Genomic DNA, 24,495 nt, shown 5'->3' on the forward strand with positions numbered 1-24,495 from the left:
AACCCCACTATAATGCTTTTATTAGAGTTCATATGCAGAGCAATAATATGACAAGTGAGAGCACTAAACCTTTAAATCCTTTCTCTGGGATTCCATTTGCATTGCAGTCTATTCTCCATACTATCCATAGATGACTTTTGCTCCCCTCCTCTTCTAGTCTCAGTTAGTAGCTAGAGCTTTCATTTGAAATTTTCACATCAACATCATTGATTTTTAAAATATTTTAACGTGTTTTTTATATACCCACAACTGGATTATCAATTCCTCAGAGTCATGAACATTATTTGCATCCCCATAGTTCCTAGCAGAATGCCTTTCACATGAAAAAAGTTCTCAGTGTACATATATAGGTACTGACTCAATGAGCCATTAGGATCTCTGGCACACTTGCTTTATATTGGATCCTTCTCTGTATTCCAGAGTGTTATAAGCAGGTCCCTTTCCTTTCCCTTTCCCTTTCCCTTTCCTTTTCTGTTTTTGAGATGGGGTCTTACTCTGTCATCCAGGCTGGAGTGCAGTGATATGATCTTGACTCATTGCAACCTCCACCTCCTGGGCTTGGGTGATCCTCCCACCTCAGCCTCCCATGTTGCTGGCACTACAGGTGCGCACCACCATGCCGGGCTAATTTTTGTATTTTGGTAGAGATGGGGTTTTGCCATGTTGTTCAGGATGGTCTTAAATTCCTGGACTCAAGTGATCCATCTGCCTCTACCTCCCAAAGTGCTGGGATTACAGGCATGAGCCACCACACCCAGCCTATGCTTTTCATTTCATATATGTCTATAAAAGTAAATGTTATGCATGCTCATTTGGACCTTACCAACTGGTAAAGATTCTCCCAGTAGTCTTGAGTCATGAGCCGAAATAGAGACAGGAAAGCCCAGCTAAAGGTGTCAAAGCTTGTGTAGCCATAGTTGGGGTTTCGACCAGCCTTCACGCAGATGTATCCTTCTGGACACTGGCTATAAGAGAGATAAATGGAGGTAGGGTCAGTATAGAAATTACAGCAATTTCAATTGATTTGACTTATAGGAATTTTCAAAACCCAAAGTTGCTATCTGTGACGAATTATCTTGCTTTCATTTCCAGAACACTTTAGGTGATTGCTCACCATGAAACTTACCAGACGAAATTCACTAGGAAGACCAATAGAAAATTTAGATGCAAAGAAATATTTACAGACATTTAGAATGGCAGAGAGCTAGCAACCACACACTTTTGGCTCCGACATCACCACATTTCTACTCTTTACAAAGTGGCAAGAAACAATAGTTAAAAATTAAAAGCCAGAAAAAAGCCAAAGAGTGGGGAATCAATTAACCATTTCAATAGCTGGTTTTATAGAATTTTCTAAAATAAAGTTAATATTTATAACAATTTTGTATTTACAGAAAAAGTATGAAGATAGTACAGGCCTCATACATTCCATGCCATTTTCAATATTGATACATTGTTATTATTTAATTGAGATGGGATCTTGCTATGTTGCCCAGGCTGGTCTCAAACTTCTGGGCTCAAGCAGTCTCCCACCTTGGCCTCCTGAAGTACTGGGATTACAGGTGTGAGCCACTGCACTCAGCCTTAATACATTATTATTACCTAAAGTTACTATTTTATTCAGATTTCCTCAATTTTTTTCTTTTCTTTTCTTTTCTTTTTTTTTTTGAGATGGAATCTCGCTCTGTCGCCCGGGCTGGAGTATTGTGGCGCGATCTCGGCTCACTGCAAGCTCCGCCTCCCGGGTTCACGACATTCTCCTGCCTCAGCCTCCCGCGTAGCTAGGACTACAGGCGCCTGCCACCATGCCCGGCTAATTTTTGCATTTTTAGTAGAGATGGGGTTTCACAGTGTTAGCCAGGATGGTCTCGATCTCCTGACCTCGTGACCAACCGCCTTGGCCTCCCAAAGTGCTGGGATTACAGGCATGAGCCACTGCGCCCAACCCTCAGTTTTTTTCTTAATGTCCTTTTTTGGTTCCAGGATCCCATTCAGGATACACATTCCATTTAGTGGTTATGTCTTTTTAGGCTCCTCTTGGCTGTGACAATCTCTCAGACTTCCCTTGTTTTTGATGACCACAACAGTTTTGAGGATTACTAGTCAGATATTTTGTAGAATGCCCTTCAATTGGGATTTGTCTAATGGTTGTCTCATGATTATATTTAAGTTATGGATTTGTGGGTGGAAGACTACAGAGGTAAAACGTCACTATCATCACATCACATCATGCCAAGGGTACATACTTATCACTATGACTTATCACTGTTGATGTTAACTTTCACCACCTATCTTGAGGTAGTGTTTTCTTCCTTTTCCATATGTACTCTTTGAAATAAAGTCACTGTGTACAGACCACATTTAAGGAACCTTCACTTATGATCTTAAGTATATACAAAAATTATCTGAAATTATTCTGCACAGGATATTTGTCCATTATTCATAATTTGTTTGATTATTCAATCATTTCAATTAACATGTAGTCATGGAGATTCGTTTTATATTTTGGATTAAATTCAATGATATTTCATTTATTTACTTGTTCAAATTGCTTCATCTTTGGCCATTGGAAGCTCTTTCAGTTGACACCTGTAACAGTTTGACATACCCCATGGCTGTGGGTTGCATTGTTTGTTTATCTTTTAACACTTTCTTACTTTCAAGCACTATCAGATGCTCCAGGCTCATCTATTATAATTTCTTCCCCAGTGCTAGAATCAACCATTTCTCCAAGGAGCACTAGTTTTTTTTTTTAATTGGAAAATGGTATTAGAAACCAAGATCTGGGTGCTAGCTGTGTTTGTTGCTACTGGGGTGTCATTGCTTCTAGGCCATCTCAGCTGACAGAACAAGGAGATATATATGTCTATAATTGCTCAATACTGGTACACATGCACAGTGGTTTCAGGATTGTTAATCTATACTACCATTGGAAACAACTTTATCAACTAGAGTATTGTTCCTTTTACCTTCAGTCTTACAGACTCCACTCATTTCCAAAGTTACTTAGGTTAGTATGTTATTACCCCACCACCTTCAGTGAGGTTGTTTCATATTTTGTAATACATTTATGTATTTTTGTCACATACTCTATTTCTTCCTGGGATTCCCAAACCTCACAAAAGATTTCTTTTAATTTGTATACAGTAAGATTCACTCTTTGTGTTATAAAGCTCTATGAGTTTTAACAAATGCATTATGTTTCATATTCACCATTATAGAATCTTAGAGAACAGGTTCTCACCCTAAAAAAAATCCCCTTTGCTTTACCTAGATAATCCCTCACCATGAACCCCTGGCAAGCACTATTTTCTTATCATCTCTATTGCTTTGTGTTTTCTAGAATGTCAGATAATTGAAATCATACAGTATGTAGCTTTTTCAGGTTGGCCTTTTCTCACTTAGAAATATACATTTAACATTCATTAAAACCTGTTTGTATCTTGATAGCTCATTTCTTTTTAATCACTAAATAATATTTTCTTGTATGGGCATAACAATTTATTTATCGATACAACTCTTGAAGGACATCTTGGTTGCTTCTGGTTTGGGGTCATTATGAATACAACTGCTATAAATATTCACATGCAGGTTTTTTGTGAAGACATACGTTTTCAAATTGGTCAGCTACATACCTAGTAGTGCAGCTGTTGGATCATATGGTAAGACTATGTTTATTTTGTAAGAAACTGCCAAACTATCTTCCAAGGCGGTTGTCTAGTTTTGCATTCCCATCCGCAATAAGCAGGAGTTCCTGTTATTCTGCATCCTCATCAGACGTTGGTATCGCCAGATACATTTTACAGTTATTCTAACAGATGTACAGTGGTAACTCATTTTTGTTTTAGTTTGCAATATTCTCTAATGACAAATAATGTTGAGCGCCTTTTTACCTCCTTAACAGCCACCTGTACTATATACTCGTGTAGGGTATCTGTTCGGATCTTTTGCCAGTTTTAAATTGGGTCATTTGTTTTCTTATTGTTGAGTTTTAAGAGTTCTTTAGATATTCCGGACACTGGTTCATTGTTTTGTTTTGTTTTGCTTTCTTTTGAGACAGGGTACAATTCTGTTGCCTAGGCTCTGGTGCAGTGGTCTGATCATGCTCACTGCAGCCTCGACGTCCCAGGCTTAAGTAACTCTTCTGCCTCAGCCTCCTGAGTAGCTGGTACCACAGGTACACTACACCGTGCCTGGCTAATTTTTTTTATTTTTTGTAGAAACAGTGTCTCCCTATGCTTCCCAGGCCAGTCTCAAACTCTTGGGCTCAAATGATCTCCCCGCTCAGCTTCCCAAAGTGCTGAATTACAGGCATGAGCTACTGCACCTGGCCCCAGTCATTTTTTTTATATTAGATATGTGCTTTGCAAATATTGTCTCCCAGTTGGTGGTTTGTCTTTTCATTCTCTTAAGAATGTCTTTGTAGAACAGAGGCTTTTACTTTTAATAAAATACAAATCATTTATTTCTTTAATGGAATGTGCCACTTAAATACAAAATGATTTTGTATTTAAAACTCATCACCAATGGCCAGGCGCAGTGGCTCATGCTTATAATCCCAGCACTTCGGGAGGTCGAGGCAGGTGAATCATTTGAGATCAGGATCCCACTGATTCTACATTATGGTGAGTTGTGCAATTTTTTCTTAATATATTACAATATACTAATAATAGAAATAAAGTACACAATAAATGTAATGTGCTTGAGTCATCCTGAAATCATTCCCCACCACCACCCTTGGTCCGTGGAAAAATTGTCTTCCACAAAATAGTCCCTGGTGCCAAAAAGGCTGGGGACTGCTGATGTGAATTACTTAAGCCATAATAGGTATTCATTAAAGGGAATAGATTATTATGGTTTAATAGGAATAAAGTATGCATTAACCAAATTTATCCAAAATTTTATCTGGGCTTTTATGTTAATCATCATCATAATAAATACTAGTCAATAGGCAATAAATTCTTTTTTTTTTTTTAGAGAGTGTGCCTGTTATTTTTTTTTTTATTTATTATTAAAAAAATTTTCTTTGAGACAGGGTCTCACTTTGTCATCCAGGCTGGAGTGCAGTGGTGCCATCTCAGCTCACTGCTACCTCCATCTTTCACGTTTAAGGGATTATTTTGCCTCATCCTCCAGAATAGCTGAGATTACAGGTGTGCACCACCACACCCAGCTAATTTTTGTGTTTTGTAGGAGAGACAGGGTTTTGCCATGTTGGCCAGGCTGGTCTAGATCTCCTGGCCTCAAGTAATCCCCTGGCCTCTGCCTCACAAAGTGCTGGGATTACAGGTGTGAGCCACCGCTCCCGGCCGTTTTTCAGAGACAGCCTGTCACCTAGGCTGTAGTGCAGTGGCGTGATCATAGCTCATAGTGGCTTGGAAATCCTGGGCTCAAGCAATCCTCCTACTTTAGCCCCCTGAGAAGTTAGGACTACACATGTGCATGACAATGCCTGACTAGGTTTTTCTTTTCTTCTTCTTTTCTTTTCTTTCTTTTTTTTTTTTTTTTTTTTTTTTTGTAGAGGTAGGGTCTTGCTTTGTTCCTTAGGCTGGTACGTACAATAAATTCTTACAATTGGCTATATGCTAGTTCAAATACTTTATGTGTATTGCGTAATTTATCATCACAACTGTTAAAGGGACAGAATATTACTCTCTCCATTTTAACGATGAGTAACTAAGGTACAGAGTGCTTAGGACACTTTTCCAAGGTCAAAGAGCTTACAAATGGTGGAGTTAGGATTTGAACCCAGGTATACATGAACTGTAGAACCTATGCTCTTACCCACTACATTCACATAATAAAGGTTAGGAAAACTGCCAAGAAAATAATATTCCCCAAAGCTCTATTTATATGACTTGTATATATTTTCATTAACTCTCTTAGATTTTTATGGCTACACCAGTTTCCCTTTTTAAAGGATGACTCAAAATATATTTAAGTTCCATGTCCTAAGAGTCACTTAGTATTGCTATCTCTCGGCTCTTAAAAAATTCCCTATTTTGATTTAAAATTAACTTACAATACTCTTAGGAAAATATTTAAGGGTTAGAGACTAACAGCATGACTAAGATATTACAACATCTCTTATTGTAAAATGTGGCCTAAAATAACTATTCATTATGTCTACTCAAACTTGGACATGCCTTTGGCACACATGCACCCTTGGCTTCTTCCTATACAGAAATTCATGCTCTTTCAAGAATACTAAATATTTCAAAGCACTTCCCCAAGTGTGCTTGCACCCTGAAGACCACATTATAGTCTGGATCTTTTCCACTCACAACAAAACTCATCCCATTGATACATATGTACACCAATAAAAAGGGACCCATCTTGTGTTCCTTCCTGTGTTTCGTAACAGCTCTGATGGATGCACAGCAAAGACAGACTCTGGGCCTTCACACATTGGAGCATCAGTTTAAGAACATCTTAACTGTGAAATTCTGGGGAAAAGTCTTCACAAAGGGGCGATTTTTAATGGCTGTGAGTTTGGACCAGTGGCAATCCAGTAAGGCAGACAAGGCACTTCCTAGGTGGGCAGCGCCACTCTTTATCATATACATGGTAAGGCTACACATATAACCATGTAGATGTTTTCCTACTTACTTTTTTTTCCCCAAATAGTTCTGTAACTTAAAAACTATATTACATTTCTTACCCTGCATCTGAGCCATTTCCACAGAGTAAAGGGTCTTTTTGTCCATCCAAAACATAAAAGTGACCTGTTAACACAAAACCAAAAACATTTTATTTCATATTAATCCTATTCACATTAGGAATAAATCAGAGTTTGACTATCTCAGACTAAAGGTGGCTGTACACCCACAGTCGCAACTATTTATAGTTGAAAACTCATTCAGCAACACTAAGGTTAACATAATGTGGCAATACTTCTTACTGTCATCTCCAATGTAATCCTTCCAGTTAAATGTGCTCATTGTTACATTAACAAATGTTCTATTTGAATCCATTGTGCCATTAAAGTAGGAAGTGGTGTTGGTTTCAAAAGCAGAATCGCTTGGGGGCCACTGCAAACATTTATTCCTGAGGTTGCCCATGAACAGCTGCAGTCCAATGAGAGCAAACACGCTCAGACAGAACACAGTCAGTATCATGACGTCAGAAAGCTTCTTCACCGACTGGATCAGGGCCCCCACAATGGTCTTTAAACCTGAAGAGAGAGAACTATAGGTCACCTGAGGAAGAGTGCCAGAAGCCATGATTTCTCAATAGTCACACACATTCTCTTTCCCCCATAAATGGTTGCTTGACTATTTAGACACCAAAGCTGTATGGATAGCCTGATGATTTGGGAAATAGATGAACAGCAGATTTTATGCATGAACAGTGTGCTTGCTGGAAATTCAATATGAAGGTTTAAATATCTGGTCAGGAAGTTTTGTTTGTGTGGTTTTACATGCTCGACAAATGTACAAAAAAACTTGGAGTTATTTTTCATTTCAGATTTTGTGTTTCATGAAGCTATTTTCCACCAATCCATTCTTTACTCTAGCTTCCAAGCAGTAGTAATTTAGAGGAGAAAAGAATTTTAAGATAACGTAAGTCTCATGCCATATGCATGCTCTTCAATAATAATCTTTTCTCCTTTGTAAAAGGAGATCCATTTTTGAACTACATCTGCAGTGAATGGTAAAATCCAAATCAGTTAGTAAAGCCATGGTAGTGAAAAAGAGAGAGAGAGAGCAAGAGGCCAAAATTAGCATTTTTTTGAAGACGTCTCATGCAATTTTCTGTTAAACTCAAAGGCTGACTTTATAAATAAGATGTAATTTATAAAATTTTAGGAGCTAAACTGACATCAAAACATCCATTGGCATTATTGAATGAGATGAACCATAATAATAAGCAACAAGGCTAATGCTATAAGTCATTATAAATTGATTTCAAACTTAATAATTAAAGTCAGCCTCGGTGTTTAACCTAGCTCTCACCTGGAATGACTGAAATTGTTTTCAATGCTCGGAGAACTCTGAATGTTCTCAACGCTGAGACATTGCCCAGGTCCACAAACTCTGTCACATATCTGTAATAGGGGAGTTCACACACAAACACAATAACACACAAGAAAAGTTGGAGATATAAGGGGCCTACTACCTTACACCAGCTTCTTCTTACCTGGAATTACAGAAATAGTTTTCAGAGCTCTCAAGACTCTGAAAGTTCGAAGAGCTGAAACATTGCCTAGGCTTACAAATTCTGTTACATACCTGCAGAATTAAATCAGAGTTACTGATAGTTTTGGCAAATTTTATACTAAATAAGGACTTAATGCTGGGTTTGGAACATAGAACCCTGTGAGTTTAACAAATAGAGTTGCTATAGACCTCAGGGTGCCATATGCTGAAAGTTGCTTTTAAGAAACAAAATTGTGTTGCTTTATTTCAATGTAATTTTCACTAATATGAACACATTTGTTTGCAAAACTAATCAAAGTACAGTTGTTGCTATTAAATTGTAGTCAATGAATAACTTCATTTTTATGAAGAGAAAGACTATATGACATGAAGATAATCCCATTTATTGATCATTTGCTGGATATATTTACATTGCAATATGTATTCTAACATGTATTCTTAAAATACAAATCCATATAGTTAACTTGACTAACAAGAAAGCTCCACATTTAATATATAACACAAGGACCTTGTTTGTGCTATGACTATTTTCATTCCTTTGCGTTTATCAAATTTTCAAAATTACTCACGCCATCACAATGACACTGAAATCCAACCAGTTCCATGGATCACGAAGAAATGTAAAATCTTCTAAGCAAAACCCTCTTGCCAAGATTTTTATAAGTGACTCAAAGGTATAGATTCCAGTGAATGTGTACCTAGGAAAAACATCCAAGGCAAAATTAACAATTTTGTTTGAACTGTTAAAATAAATGTTTTCAATCATAGCAAATCCTATCCTTTCGTGGTTTTTCAATTCATGAATATATTGTTCCTTACTTCTATTTATCAAATAATCTATTCATTTAATTAGACTTACAAGTCTGAGCAAAGAGTTAAACTGAAGAGAAAATATATTCTCTAAGAATCTAATTGCGTTTAACTATTTGGGTTTTAGAATAATAGTTTCATGTATCTTATGGATAATCATCGAGTTTCACCTTCTAGTGCAGCAGTGTCTGATATAAATGTAATGCAAGTCACAAATGTAATATTCAAATTCCTAGTAGCAAGTGAAAAGATGAGAAGAAGCAAGTAAACTTATTTTTTATACTGCATTTTATTTAAACCAATATATCTAAAATATGAAAATTCAACAATTAAGACTAGCCAAATTTCAAGGTACCATAGCCACATGTGGTTAGTGCCTTCCTCATTGGACAGTACAACTTTAGAGGCAACATAGCTTGGATTTAGTTACTTAAATAATAAAATATTTTATTCAAATTTCTTAATGAGTAGACTCATTTTGAGGGCTATTTTACATGTCTACTATAGAAAATATACTTCTTTTTTTAATTTGTAAGAATCATGCAGAGTTATAAACTGCCCCCCATTTATCTCTCTCCTTCCCTTCCTCCCTCCCACCCTGTGTGTGTGTGTGTGTGCGCGTGCGTGCGCGCATGTGTGTTGTATAGATATATGTATGTGTGTATGTGCACATATTATCACAAGAAATGTTTCAGTTCACCAGTATTCTATATGTCTGTGTTTGCACAAATACCAAAATATACGGATAAACAAAATTCTTAAATCTAACCTTGCATCAGCTACTATCTCTATGCAATTGGGCTAAATCATTCAAACCTTGCTGAAATTCAATTTTCAGCCTCCAAAATGGTGGAAGACTTTTCTATTTGTTGTTTAATGTCACGTATTTCTAGCCCTCTTTTCTTTGAGTCTTGACAATATAAGTTATTGCTGTTTTCTTTTTTTTTTCCAAAAATAGTTGAGAGTACTTGTTTTTCAACATTGTGTTCTTTAAAAGCACAATTTAAGTTTATTTTTCAGAGCACTTCACCCAAGCCACAAAGATTTGATTTACTCATATTAAATTCATTAGATTTTCCAGCCTACCAGTATTTTATATATGAAAAACATTAGGGTCATTATTTTTGAAATGTTTTCTGTACAAATTTCTTTCATATGAGGGAACAAAGACATCAAGGATAATTTATGCAGATATCTCCAAGTCTAGTTTTCTTAAGTACATTCCCTTCCTTTTCTCCCCCAAAACTCAATTGATCTCATAAGTAATAATTGCTATCTTTACTTATTATGAAGTAGCTGACTATTAGGAAGAGATACATTTTACAATAGCAAGCTTATGTTTGCTGTGTTGTAGTTTGAATCATTGTGTAACACACATAATCACCATGATATTTCTGTTTGTAGAGATAGTTGGCCTTTTAAAGACCTAGAAACACTGCATATGAATGTTCTGTTTATTATATTAGTGGTTAGTACCCTGTGGTTTATGCTGAGGCAATTCTTTGTTATCTATAGAGTTACTAGGAATAAGATTAAAGTCCCTACTTTTGTTCTTGATTTTGGAAAATTAAGAAAATATGTGGGTACATTTGGAATGTATGGGAAGTGTTCATGGCTGTCTATGGAAGAGAGTGCTAGAGCCTACTGAGACAGAGTTCTACACAGAATACGTATTCAAAAATGCTTATTAGTAACTAGGTTGGGCAGGTAAGTGGGAGTCAGGGGACCTTTATCTTTCTTGGCTAAGCCCACACTAGGTTCATAATCAAGCCTTCAATTCTGCCTATGTCACAGGTTTTTGTTGCTGTAACTTTGGTGTCTTAGAACCTTGAAATTTGGCTAATTTTAATTGTTGAATTTTCATATTTTAGATATATTGATTTAAATAAAATTCAGTATAAATGAAATTAAATAAAATGCAGTCTATAGAAGTGCCTTGTCTTACATCACACTCCCTTCACTATATAATATGGTTCTCAAGTCATTTTGTGTATGCCACATCTTTGTACAGGGACTGTGTCAAATATTAGTGACTTCAGTTTTCATCTCAGAACTAAGTTATCTTCTCTTTCACTGAACCCAGGGTTTGGGGTAGTAACCACTACTACTTTGCTGTTTTCCTGCTGGCTTGCTTTCAAGCTACTGAAGATAATTGATCAGAAAACCTGTGCAAAGTTTTCCAGCTGAATGATGCAAATCAAAAACTTTCTAAAGCTAAGACTGCCTTCATAATGGGTATAATCATCTCTAAGTTATTACTGTTTCTTTAGAAAGAGATGTCTATATATTCAATTGCCTTTTTTTTTTTTTTTTTTTTTTTTTTTTGAAACACAGTCTCACTCTGTCATCCAGGCTGGAGTGCAGTGGTGCAATCTTGGCTCACTGCAACCCCCACCTCCTGGGTTCAAGTGCTTCTCCTGTCTCAGCCTCCTGAGTAACTGGGACTATAGGTGTGTGCCATCACGTCTGGCTCATTTTTTGTATTTTGAGTAGAGATGGAGTTTCACCATGTTGTCCAGGCTGGTCACAAACTCCAACTACCTTCTTCAACTATCCTTTAATAATGTTATACAAATAAATGAAATTGATACATGTTTAAATGCTTCAATAATTTCTGCTGTGAAAACCACCTACAGAATAGTCTTACATAGGACTGTCCATTTTGTTAATTCCAAAATCATGTATAGCAAATGAGAGTTCTAAGTTAAATGGTCTTCCTCAATATAAGGGCTGGATTCTCTATTACAATAATTCTTAGGGAGCATTTTCAAGCTACTTGTTTTTAAAAAATAGCATGTTAAATTACTGATAAATAATGGTTTAGAGTGGTACAGTAAATCCTCAGAGAAATCTATAAAAACAGAACTAAAAGCAGCAGTATTTGTTACACTATTTTGTCTCTGTACGTTGCTTTTAAAAATATAACAATAAAAAGAACATATTATATTTTTACTTAACCAGATACCTGAATATTGTGTTATACTATATATAAATAGCCTATATAATCCAACTACTTTGTTTCACTAGAAAGTATGTTTCTTTGATGCAAATAACCTCATCTGTGACTGAAAAATAAGAAAATGAAATAATGTTACGATGCAGAAATTGTATTAGTTCATGCACAATTTTTCCCAGCATACTGATGTTTTGAAACAATGAAGGGCATTTTTTTTCTCACACTTAAATGGAAAATCCCTTGCAATAATAATAATAATAAGATCTTGACACTAATACAGAAAATCCACAGAATCGTTTTCTTTTAGTGTAGCAAGGGCCTGGTTTAACATCCTGAACGATTAATGTGCTTAGACCTTTCTCCATGTATTAAAATACAGAATGAAGCATTTTATTTTGATGAAATCATACAAATATCCCCAGTCTCTATTTCAAGGGAGAAAGGATGAGGCTCAGGATCTGAGACCGCAAAGAACTCAATGGCTCTGATTTTAGGTACAAACATCAGATGAGACTCAACTGGGCAAGTGTCTTTTTATTGGGATTATTATTGTTTCTATGTTGTATTCTAGTTACAAAGTTCCATAAGTTTTAGTCTCCCCCAATCATGTTTCCCTGAGCCCTGTTATTTTATGAGCACAGTTTTATGGAAGACATTTTCTTTCTTTTACAGAACACATCTAAGCTGTTTCAGCACACATGTTGTGTATAAATAACTTACATATCTAAATATAGTTTAGACATCTTAGATGTATAATTAAGACATCTACTTAATTTAGAGCTAAAAACCTAAATCTATTCTACTCTATTCGAATATAACAATAATAACTACATACTAGAATAAAATAATTTAATTTGTCAAAATACTCAAATGATCATAGTATTTTATCTCAAATGATTAACAATGATTGAGACTTAATTTTAGGCTAGATGATTGATTTAGTTTACCAGAAAGTGTATACTAATTTATAACCTCTCTTTAACAGATATTGTCATGAGTTTGTTGGAAAAATACTTACCTCAAAGAAGAATAAGTCCCCCAAAGAACTTCCCTTATCTTCTTTCATATTATGAAAATAACTTTTTCTTAGACAGAAATGGAAACCATAAGTCAGACTATACCCACAAAGAGACTGCTAGAGAATTTGAGTGTGCATTTCTCATTCCAATAAGTTATTCCTACTTACTCTACATTCTTTGTCCAGTCAGGAGGGTTACTCAAGGTCATAAATACGCAGTTGGTCAAAATAGTGCACATGATAAGCATGCTGAATAAAGTAGATTATAGTTAAGGAATAAATGTTAGTAGGTTACCATGGCCATTTATAAATGATCCAAAACACACAAAAAAGTTTATCGATGCAAAAACTGTGAAATTAATATTACATATTTGTTTTAAAACAATTATAAAATAATAAGACACTTCAAAGCCTGTGATATGTCCTTGGTGCACTCTCTTTTTCATTTTATATAACATACTCGCAAAACTGAATTTAATAGAAAAATGATCTCTGTTTGAAGTAAATGCAAATTATTTTGCATTCCTATCAGTTGTGTGAAATTGCCCTGGAAGAATAACTCATCATCCCTTAGTGAGTTTATAGTATGCCATAAGTGTAAAAGATGTACTTCAGATACATTCATCACCATTGACTTATAAAACGTTAAAGAATGCAATGTAAAAATTGTGAGAATGTAGAGCCCAGTATAATCAAAGATTACATTGACTGAGAATTCTACCATAAATAGTAGGTTTGTAGTGATGTAACTTACTCCTTTACGGTTTATAGCACAAAAGAGGGAGATCCAATTTTGTCCTGATAAGGTAATGTTATTTTCCAGCTTTTTGTTTACACTTTAGATTGTGGGGGAACCCAGCAGACCACCTGGCTATACCTCTGTGTCTAGTTCACATTATACCTAAACAGACAGCACTATTCTGTTGCTCTTCTGAGAATTAGCTGTAGTACGTTCTCTTGGGTTCTAAGTCCCGACTTCCCTGTAAGAAAGTTTATGATTATTTTGAGATAAATCTTTTATTTTAGAATATAAATACTTTCCAACATCAAGCCATAGAATGAGAGAATTCATACCTCAAATGGTTATCCATCTCATTTGCCCTGTCTCTAGGTGAATCAGTCTTTAAGTTTATATAGAAGCCTGCTTTGAATCTGCCTGTACAAAATGCCCATTCTTGAACACTGCCTCAGAAAATCACCATTCTATTTTATCGCCACTTGAGAATTTTCTTGAAATCCACACCTATTCTGCCCTTTTACATATACTTTTTGACTAACATTGTAAATAGTTTTAAGTTCAACTTTTTGATATATATTCTCAACCAGGTACATGAGCACATAGTATGAGTTTAATAAATATTTACTGAAAAAAAAAGAAGGGAATAAGATGGAAGGGAAACAGGAAGAATGAAGGAAGGGGAGAAGGAAGGAAGGACTGAAAGAAGGATAAATCCAGGTGCTGAAGATATAGAAACAATTAAGGCATAAAGTTTGAACACTTGGTAATACAAATAGTAGTACTAACCATAATCTAATCTTTAGCAATGGTTATACATGATCTCATTGAAGCTGATAAAGGTGTAAGGAGATTTGCTGTTTTTCCTACTATATAATATATTTCACTGTCACATTCACTGTCATGGTTGGTTACACATTTTCTTCTGTAATACTATAGTCATTCTATAATACTCTTGTTATAAATAGTGGAAAACCAGTGCAAACAAATGAATTAAACTAACAATGTTACCATTAATCTCAAAGAAATTTTACAAATACTCAAAAATATAAATGTCATTTTCTTTAAAATCAACTGTTAGAAATAGCATTTAGGCAATTCACATTAAAAGGATATGAATGTACCAAAATCTTGATAGCAATTTTCCTAACAGGGTTTAGTGGAGTTAAAATATACAAGGCAGAGGTGGCACTGAATCGGAAAATTGCCTTTCCTTTATTCATTACTATAAAAGTCTGAAAAAGAAAATACGAGAAAGAAATTACTAAATTAGACGTGGACTTATTTAAAGAGCTTACATACATGAAGAACTTTTTACAAAATAGAATTTGTTTGTTCAAACTTGTTTGTTTAAACCAGTTGATATATCATAACTACAAACATGTTAGATGTTTAAATTAACATATAGTTACAAATAAGGATACTATTTACTATTATCTAATCTGTCTCTAAGATTCCAACTTGCTGATACTAACTGACAATTCTACACAAATTTTTTTACGGAATTGTAATGTAGCTTTACAGATTCCAATTCTATTTAAAGCTTACCATCTGTCTTCAGCTTTGGTAAGTTTTCAGATTACTCTGTACACATTGCTACTAAAATAATCTTTTATAAATATTTTAATTACATCAAATCTTTTAACTTCAAAGTTTATGATGGCTTCTGATTGTCCCTGTAGATTTAAAATGTTCAAACAGGTTGAATAACCTGGTTTTGCTAACTATAGATGTGTGAGAAGTGATCAACTTCTCAGCTAATACTGAGGAGGGAAGGATGCATTGAAATTTAGTCTGAAATGCACCATTTCAAAGGGCGTTCCACAATTAAAATTCTATGATCTGAGAGCTACAATCATCCACTTAGCACTAGCTGTGCTACAAGTGATTACCTACCATGTTCCTATAGAATCATCTTTTACTTTTTTCCACTAGAGTCATCTTTGCTATGACCAATTCAGTTGAGTTGTCAACCTCACTCACAACCAACGAAACTCTCCCTATGGCTCTGAATATGAATGTCATAGACTCCTAGAAGAAGGTGGCAACTAAAAGGTCATTTAATGCAAACTCCCTTCATTTCAGGTAAATGTCTCCATAACACACCTTACAATATACTTCCACCTACAACGGCCCCCTATTATGTCAGAGGTTCTTAATCCTGCCTGAATATTAGGCTGTCCTGTAGAGATTTTAAAATTGCCAATTGAATGAAAATTTCTGAGGGATGGGCGCAGACTTGGGTATTTTAAAAAATTTCCTGAGGCGATTCTAATATGCAATCAAGGTTGAAAATCCCTTCTCTCTGGGAATTTTCTCAGCTATCAATCACCTCCTTAGTCATGTCTTTCCAAATAAATCACACTACCTCCTGATCACTCCCTAATTGTTTCTCTTTACCAGTAAGTCTTAGTATATTAATTTGCACTCTTTTACATGTTGCTTGTAATTATACTCAAGTAGCAATTTACACATACTGTTCATTCCAGTGAGAACTAGGTTAGAAACTGTTATAAACCATTGAGCATAAAGAGCTTGTAATCCACTTTTTCTCCATTTTTTCACAGTATTTAATAGCCTGGTTTGCAAATAAACACTTGTTTTAATAAAATGTGGGTTTACCTTAAAGGTACTATTTACCTTTAAGACCTCTATTCTGTATATCCATTGACTTAATAATATGTTTCTGTCCTTTAACTAGGAGCTATATGCCATACATTTATGTTCACTGACAACGTGCTTTGTTTAAATAGGTAGACAAAAATATTTATATCGTCAGTATAAAGGGGAGGGAAAACAATTTCTCTGTTCATTGCTCTTTTGTATTTAAGACCATGGTGCCAACCATTACTTAACTAACCATTTTCCAGAAACTGAACAGTTTTTCTGTTCATTATCCCTTTGTATTTAAGACCATTGAGCCAACCATTATTTAACTAACCATTTTTTTTCAGAAACTATACAGTTTCTCTGTTCATTGCCCTTTTGTATTTAAGACCATAGAGCCAACCATTATTTAACTAACAATATTCCAGAAAATGCACTCTATAAATGTGAATAGTTTTATGAAGCGGGCAAGCAAACTATTCTTTACCAGCAGCAGGATTGTGTGTAAGGGACAGTGGACCTTGGAAAGACTGTTGCTGAAACACAGAAGCATTAAAGGGTTGCCTTGGAGTCACAAGATTAGATTATTTAATATTACAAGTTGAACAGTCAAGATCCATTTAGACTTTCAACAACAGCAGTAACTTGAAAAAGCTCACCATAATTTAAGGTGCAGGCACTCATGCTCTTTTGAAACAATTTCCCTGAAAAAGCAATTTCTGCTTGCAACATTAGGAGAGGGTTTCATTTTGAACTATCTCCAAAAACAGAGTGAACAGCAATAAATTATCCCTTTAAACATGGAACCCTTTGCTCCTCCTGCAAGATTAGCCTTTGTAGTACTAGTGGAATTAAAGCTGACATGCTAAGAGCATCTTCCTTGAATGTATAAGTTCTAAAACAGAGCAGGCCTTAAGACTACAATCCCAGTTTATTTCTCGGGAACAATACCTGACACAAAGAGAACCCTGAGTTCTGAGAAATGCAGAGTAAAATACTAATGTCCTGTATAGTGAAAGAATTGCAAGAAAAAGTTTGAAATGATGGGGCTCTGAAGTTATGAAGAGATATACCTAAACTGAAAATTACTTGAGAAAATGACAGATGAATAGGGGAGGGATAAATTGTAGCAATTCTAAAGGTATGTTTCCAAGTAATGATAAGTAATGATGTGACTTTAAAAATTAATACTTCTTATTGCTACTGACATCATACTGATCATCATTGCTACAGCTGGAAGTATGTTAAACCAGCTATTTTGTACTCTGGAATGTTACTTGCTGCTTTTTCCCAGGTAAATGCATATCTTGTAAGTTTACTAAAAGTTTTACTACTTTGTGGGAAGAGTAAGACTTACATCTCAATGATTAGGACCACATCAATCAGAGAACTCAAAAAATGATGCAACCAATTTTTTAATATTCTCTTTTATTTTATTATATTAATAAGCATAGTATATCATTTCACTTAGTGGTTAAGAGCTCTGGCTCTGGAGCCGAATGCCTGGGCTCAGATCCTGGATTCACCACTTAAGGAGTGTGGTCTTGGGCAAGTTACTTCACCTCTCTGTGCTTCACTTCCTCATTTACAAACTGAAGCTAACAATAGGACCTGCCTCACTGGTTCACTAAATAGTAAATGAGTTAAAGCACTCAGCAGTGTTTGACACAGTATAAGCACAAGAAAGGTTAGTTATGATTATCACTGTCACTGTTATTAATAGTACCCTGGTCAAATTCAGTGCCATTAAGATACATTGTGATGTTACTCATTTAATTAAATTAGGTATACAAAATGCATCACTAATTAATGGTGGCAAAGAGTTACATAATGCTTTAAAGTTTTTAAATGCCTTTTACCTGTATTTTTCCATATAATTAACACAGCTTCATAACATATTTTTAAATTCTAAAACCTCTTCTATTAGCTTCTCCCATTACTCCTTCTATGCTAAGAATGACAAATTACTTCCTTGTTTAATAGCACCTCAATCTTCATCTTTATGGATACTTCATAAACGAAAGCAGTGCAGCCAACAGTAAAGACTGTCTAGATGTCTCACAAGATGGTTCACAGCCACATTGAATAAATTAGGGTCTAAGTCTGGCTCTCAGCTACGGAGGCAATAAAATTGACTTTGTCAACAACAGAGGACAATTCTGTTTTTTAGTGGCAGACTCACATTAACCAAACTTGAAAACCTGGTATATAAAATAAGAATGCCAACCTATTTATTTATTTAGACAGGACCTTGATCTGTCACCCAGGCTAGAGTGCAGTGGCACAATCATAGCTCACTGCAGCCTCAAACTCCTGACCTCAAGCAATCCTCCTGCCTTGGCCTCTCAAAGCCCTAGGATTACAGGTGTGGGCCATCATGCCTGGCCTCCAATCTATTTATTTACAATGAGATACATTACTTTCATATGGACTGAGATAATTGTAGGGCTGTAGCCAGCACGTTCTTTTCTTCAAGCAGATTTAGGGGAAAACAAATTGGAATCAGAAGGTTTCTTGCTGAGTGTGGAACCCAAGACAGCTGACCTAATCGAATGATGTGGAATGTTTAAGAGCATGTGTTAGGTAGTTTAGTGTAGCCCCAGCACAATGAGGTGGCCTGGCCTTTGGGAAGAAAATGCTTTCAGTGCTGCTACTAAAGTTCTGTCTCCCTTGGAAAATACTAACGCTTGCCTCTATTGTTCTCCTTTCGTTTCCCCCTTAATCCTACCAGGCTGATTGATTCACTTTTTTAAGGACACTTCCTTTCTTTAAGTAGCAAATATTTTTAATCATAGCAGAGTGAATCATACCTCCTCTCTGAAAGATATCTTTACAAATATATCCTTCAGAGCAACAGTTTTCACCGGATAATATTTTTTTTCCAATTTCTTGTGGGCGGGGGGGGGGGGGTGACTTATTGTAATAATCATAACTAAATTTCAAATTTTTCTTTATCAATTCTATAGTAAATTGTTGAAATAAGTTATTTTTAGAAGTACATGAATGTGTTAAAGGTTGCCTTTTATGAAACTAGCTATAAAAAGGGTAAAAGAAGAATCAGTTTAACTATTTACATGTATTTTTATGGCTTTAAATAAAACATTAAAGCTTGCTATTCAAAGTGTGGCCATGTAACAGCCTGATGGTTGGTAAGAAATTCAGGATCTCTGGCCCTGCTCCAGACCTATGGATTCAGAATCTGCAAATTAAAAGATCTTGAGGTAATCTGTATGGATGTGCAAGTTTGAGAAGTACTTACTTAGAACAACAGGACTAATTCCATCTCTGAATGGTTGTCATTTCCTTTAGCTATCACTGATTTTATAAAGTTAAATTATAAACTTTCTTTTTTTTTTGAGACGGAGTCTTGCTCTGTCGCCCGAGCTGGAGTGCAGTGGCCGGATCTCAGCTCACTGCAAGCTCCGCCTCCCGGGTTTACGCCATTCTCCTGCCTCAGCCTCCCGAGTAGCTGGGACTACAGGCACCAGCCACCTCGCCCGGCTAGTTTTTTGTATTTTTTAGTAGAGACGGGGTTTCACCATGTTAGCCAGGATGGTCTCGAACTCCTGACCTCGTGATCCGCCCGTCTCGGCCTCCCAAAGTGCTGGGATTACAGGCTTGAGCCACCGCGCCCGGCCTAAATTATAAACTTCCAAAAGGATGTGCTTTGACTAATAAAGGTGTTCAATATCTTCCATAATCTATGTCATCAACTCATGGTGATATTAATTTATCTTTAGTTTCTACATTGAACTAGTTTTATGCTTATAAGTGTAAAATATAAATCGTGGTTATAAAATGCCTTAATATCCAATTAGAAAGAATGGAGTGTACCACCTATTTTTTATATTTTCTATAAGATACCACCCAGCTAGTTTAACTATAGAAACCAACTAATTCTGATACAGTTATGCATTTATTTTAGCATTAGGAAAGCACAGTCATAACTATTAATTTAAACCATGTATAGATGGAGAAAATTTGAAAGTTATTTTTTTTAGTCTTCCAATTTTGACATTTTTTTCTTCAGGGTGATGTTTTAACAGTATAGGTGATCCAGAATCTAGCATGCTACAAACTATATAAGGTTAAGAGAAGATCCTAATCATATTCTAGGTGACTAGGGAGAAAAAGGAATCTCTGAGTGAACATGCTTCTTCACGTATTATCTGCCTATAGGAGGGTGCTAAGCAGATTATTTATTGTCCTCTGGAATACAAATTATTGTGAAGGTACATCAAGTCAATCATGAACTAAAAAATAATTAAGTACAACATACGCTCATAATTCTTTTCTGCATCGGTTTTGTTTTGTAGACTATCCTGTGCTTGAATATATCAGCCATAACAGATATTTCACCTTGCTGATATCAATTTTAATTTTGACTATCTGAATTACTGTGAAATTATAGAAATCATTTATCTATTCATATTTCCTCACTGTAACCAACTCTTGACTTCATTTCTTATAAATGTTTGTTTTATTATATTGTACTAAAAATAAGTGACAGTGAAGAGTGTTATAAAATCTTTAACAGAAGAAAAATTATGATGCTGTATATAAGGCCCAGAAAAGTGTATTATAGTTAAGAGTTTAATTAAAGATTTATTGAAAGTCTAAAACCAATACTCACTTTCTTATTGATATAGTAGGGGTCCAGATCCTCCAGGGGCTCTGACACCATCTCTGGAGGAATGTCTCCATAAATAAATGGAAGGTTCTTTCCAGCTTCCAAGTCACTATTTGGCTTTGGTTTGTTCTCATCATCATTATCTTGTTCCTTTTTGGGTTTCTTGGCTTTCTCTTCTGCAGCACGTTTTTCGATAGCAGCAAGAGATTCTCTAGTAAAAAGGCGGAAGCTTTCAGGTCCCGGGGGTACCAACAGTGCCTGTGCCATCTTTTCATCCTGCACATTTAATTACGTGTAGCTTCTTGCATATGAATTGCCTGCAATAAAAGAAAAATTGCCCGAGAGTTAGGAAAGCAAGCAATTGGGTATAAGAAAATCAACTAAAATGTCATTTTTTAGTAATTTTTAAAGCTATAAACATTAAGTCATGCTTTTAGCACCACACTACACATTTGAACTTGGAAACTTTGTCATTCAACCTAATTCTCAATAAGCCAAGTCTATAAATCTATCAAAAGTCTGTACTTAATGTTAATTAGTTTGATTTAGCCATTCTACAATGTATAGTATATATAATACATATAAACATTATATTTTATCTCAAGTATATATAATTTTGTCCATTTTTTAAGAGCATTAAAAAATTCTGTTTTGATACCTTTCCACCAAAATATAGTATACTTTCAGCAAAAGAGTAATGCCAGTAAAGTTTGTCAATAAAATTGCTTAATTATTCTGCATAATACCCCCCACCTTTTCATAACTTTGTAACTCCCCAAATAAAGAAGTACTGGTAACAATGCAATTATTGTGATACATCCCTGACTCATACAAACGAGGACAGGAAACGAAGTTTTGCCAAATCCAACCACTGTTCTCGTTGTTACCATCATTGACAACTGCTGCTCCAGAAAAGATCTGATCACCAACAAGCAAGGACATGGAAGCCACTACCTCCAGAAAAATCTATCTATCTTTAGCATTTCCTTTCTTTTATTAAGCCAGACTCTGTTTCCTTCTGAAACAATGGAGAATATGTTTACTTCTTATTTCAATCTGCTGCCCTTCAGTTATTCCAAGACAATTTTAACATTTTCCCTGAATCTTCCATTTAGTATAGTGGTTAAAAGCATGGACTCAGGTGCTAGACTCTGTCTGTTCTAAACCCTGACTCTGTCGCTTATGAGCTGTGTGATCGTGGACAAAGTAATGCCTTATTGCTTGACTTCATCTATAAAATGAGGATAGTAGGGAAGCCAATCTCCCGGGTTATCATAAGGAATAAATGAGTTAATTATGTTGTGTCTAGAATAGTTTTTGGAATTAGTAAGCACTACATTACTGTAAATTATCATAATTAAATTATCTTCAGTTTCTCTAGCCATTTTCCCCTTTTAGGGTTTCAAGCATCCTCATAATTCAAACCACTCTTTAAACAAGTTCTTGCTGTACTGGAACCACAACTATGACCACGGAATTAAAGGAACGAACTGAGAAGTGCAGCTTATAGGGGCACACTCACACATGCCGATCACTTGGCTGAGAAAGAAGGGAAGGCCGACCGATGGAGCGGGCCTGCTCAATTTCTCAGGGAAAGGAACAAAAATCTATTTGTAGGATACATAATAGAACTATCAAAACCACAAGAAATCAGCTACATAAATTTTGAAACATGAGTTATTTTATTTTGCATTATGCCAAAAACCACATTTAAAAACTAAAGATATAGAAACAATGACAATACCAAATAAAATAAGTCCATCAGTAATCTTATAAAAGAACCTACCACTATGGCACCAAAGTCATGATCAAAGTTATCTGTGACATTTTCCCCATTCCTACCATACCCCTCTGTCCCTACATTTATTCTAGGTTACATAATATTTTATCCCTAAATGGCCCTCTAATTCTTGGCAGCTCACTACATGTACTTGAGCTTACAATCAGATGCTCTGGATCTTTTAGTAACATAAGAAAAACAATATGGGTTATTGTGTGTGTGTGTGTGTGTGTGTTTAGTTTATATCTTAATTACTAGTTCCTTGATCTGTTCCAATGACAAAAAAAGTGTTTTTATAAAATTACTTATTATTTTATACTATTATGATTTTTTTGAGACAGTGTCTCACTGTGTCACTCAGGCTGGAGTGCAGTGGCACAATCACGGCTCACTGCAGCCTTGATCTCCTGGGCTTAGGTGATCCTTCTACCTCAGCCTCCTGAGTAGCTAGGACTACAGGTGCCCTCCACCATGCCTGGATCATTTTTTGTATCTTTTGTAGAGATGAGGTTTCAGTCGCCATTCTCCCCAGGCTGATCTCAAACTCTTGGGCTCAAGCCATCCGCCCACCTCGGCCTCCCGAAGTGCTAGGATTACAGGGGTGAGCCAATGTGCCTGGCCCAAAAAGTGTTTTTAACGTACGATATGTCTTTTTCTTTGAATGACTATTTATGATATAACATTATATTTTTTTGCTACTATGAAAGTATATTCTAAATAAATTATAAAATAAAATATCAGGCCTGTCAAAAGTTATGTCATTTTTCCCCATTAATTTTGAACAGAACTTCTGTTTTATAGTTGGGCAGCACATTTTTTTTCCTCCATCAAGTGGTATAGTACACGAATCGAAAGATTTGAGAAAAATTCTATTTCACTCAAAAGTCAGTTGATCATTTATTTTGTGTTTTCTAAATTTACGGGGGGGCAGCACAAAATAAAACTAACATTTTTAGTCAATTTTGATGGCCACATAATCAATCCAACTCTAAGCTGTGTGGAGTAATCACAGCTTTCATGCTTTGGAGTGCAGAAAGAGTTTGAGCATTTTCTGCAAGCCTTAAGTACCCAAAGATGTGTAAACCATCTGTCTGATATCACCTGCCATGAATTGAATGGCTGTGGTTCTTCCCAAGTGCTGAATGAAAATGAAACAGCATGACAAACATGTCTTAAGGAAATTCTATGAAACATGGTCGCTTTCTTAGAGGAGAAAAACAAGAAAAAAAGGTTGATTTGAGGATTTGGTTTTCAACTAATTTTGATGTCGTTATTGACAATGAATGGAAAACACACTGCGATTGGAATGGGAGAGCTGAGTTAGTACTGAGTCTGCCGCTGATGGTATACCTGTATCATCTAACCTGTCTCAGCCTCAGTATCATTGAGGCACCTCAGCACAGAGATGGCTGCCCTTTTCCAGATGGGGATGGCTAATTTATATTAATACATACATTTTACTTAATTGGAGTCGTCTCCTGGTTGGTTTTTGTTTTAGAAATAAAATTAGGTTTAAAATATCTATTGTGGAAATCACTGAATAACTTTCACAAATTATTCTGATTTATCTGAGATGATATGGAACAAGGTGTCATCACAAAATCACGAAAAATTTTTTAAACATAAGTAGTCCTTTACCTTCTTATTTACTTATCCAGGGCTGAAATAAAGAATTTGAATCTTGGTCAAAAGAAAGCAAAAATGTCTCGTTGAAATTCCCATACCGTTGTCTCTAGGTCCTCGGAAGACAGGCTAGTTCCAGACTCAGCTTTTCCCCTGCAAGGGAATTAGGGTTTGCC

General features: G+C 35.6%; 1 protein-coding gene across 5 annotated transcripts in view; it reads right to left on the reverse strand.

Annotated features, from left to right (window-relative positions):
* Nucleotides 1-24,495, reverse strand: part of SCN3A (sodium voltage-gated channel alpha subunit 3) — a 114,205-nt gene that overhangs the window by 63,905 nt on the left and 25,805 nt on the right. For 3 of the 5 annotated variants that reach the window (XM_007965204.3, XM_007965211.3, XM_007965209.3), the window contains exons 3-10: nt 20,920-21,233; nt 14,796-14,914; nt 13,112-13,201; nt 8,729-8,857; nt 7,956-8,047; nt 6,902-7,174; nt 6,662-6,725; nt 824-965 (exon numbers count right to left, since the gene is read on the reverse strand). In XM_007965204.3, the coding sequence (XP_007963395.3) occupies nt 824-965; nt 6,662-6,725; nt 6,902-7,174; nt 7,956-8,047; nt 8,729-8,857; nt 13,112-13,201; nt 14,796-14,914; nt 20,920-21,183 (1,173 nt within the window). In that variant the 5' untranslated portion in view covers nt 21,184-21,233. Of the gene's footprint in view, nt 1-823; nt 966-6,661; nt 6,726-6,901; nt 7,175-7,955; nt 8,048-8,139; nt 8,232-8,728; nt 8,858-13,111; nt 13,202-14,795; nt 14,915-20,919; nt 21,234-24,495 lie in introns of all 5 variants that reach the window. The other 2 variants (XM_007965208.3, XM_007965213.3) reach the window with 1 other exon arrangement.

Source organism: Chlorocebus sabaeus, chromosome 10, assembly GCF_047675955.1.
Source record: "Chlorocebus sabaeus isolate Y175 chromosome 10, mChlSab1.0.hap1, whole genome shotgun sequence".
Lineage (NCBI taxonomy): Eukaryota > Metazoa > Chordata > Mammalia > Primates > Cercopithecidae > Chlorocebus > Chlorocebus sabaeus.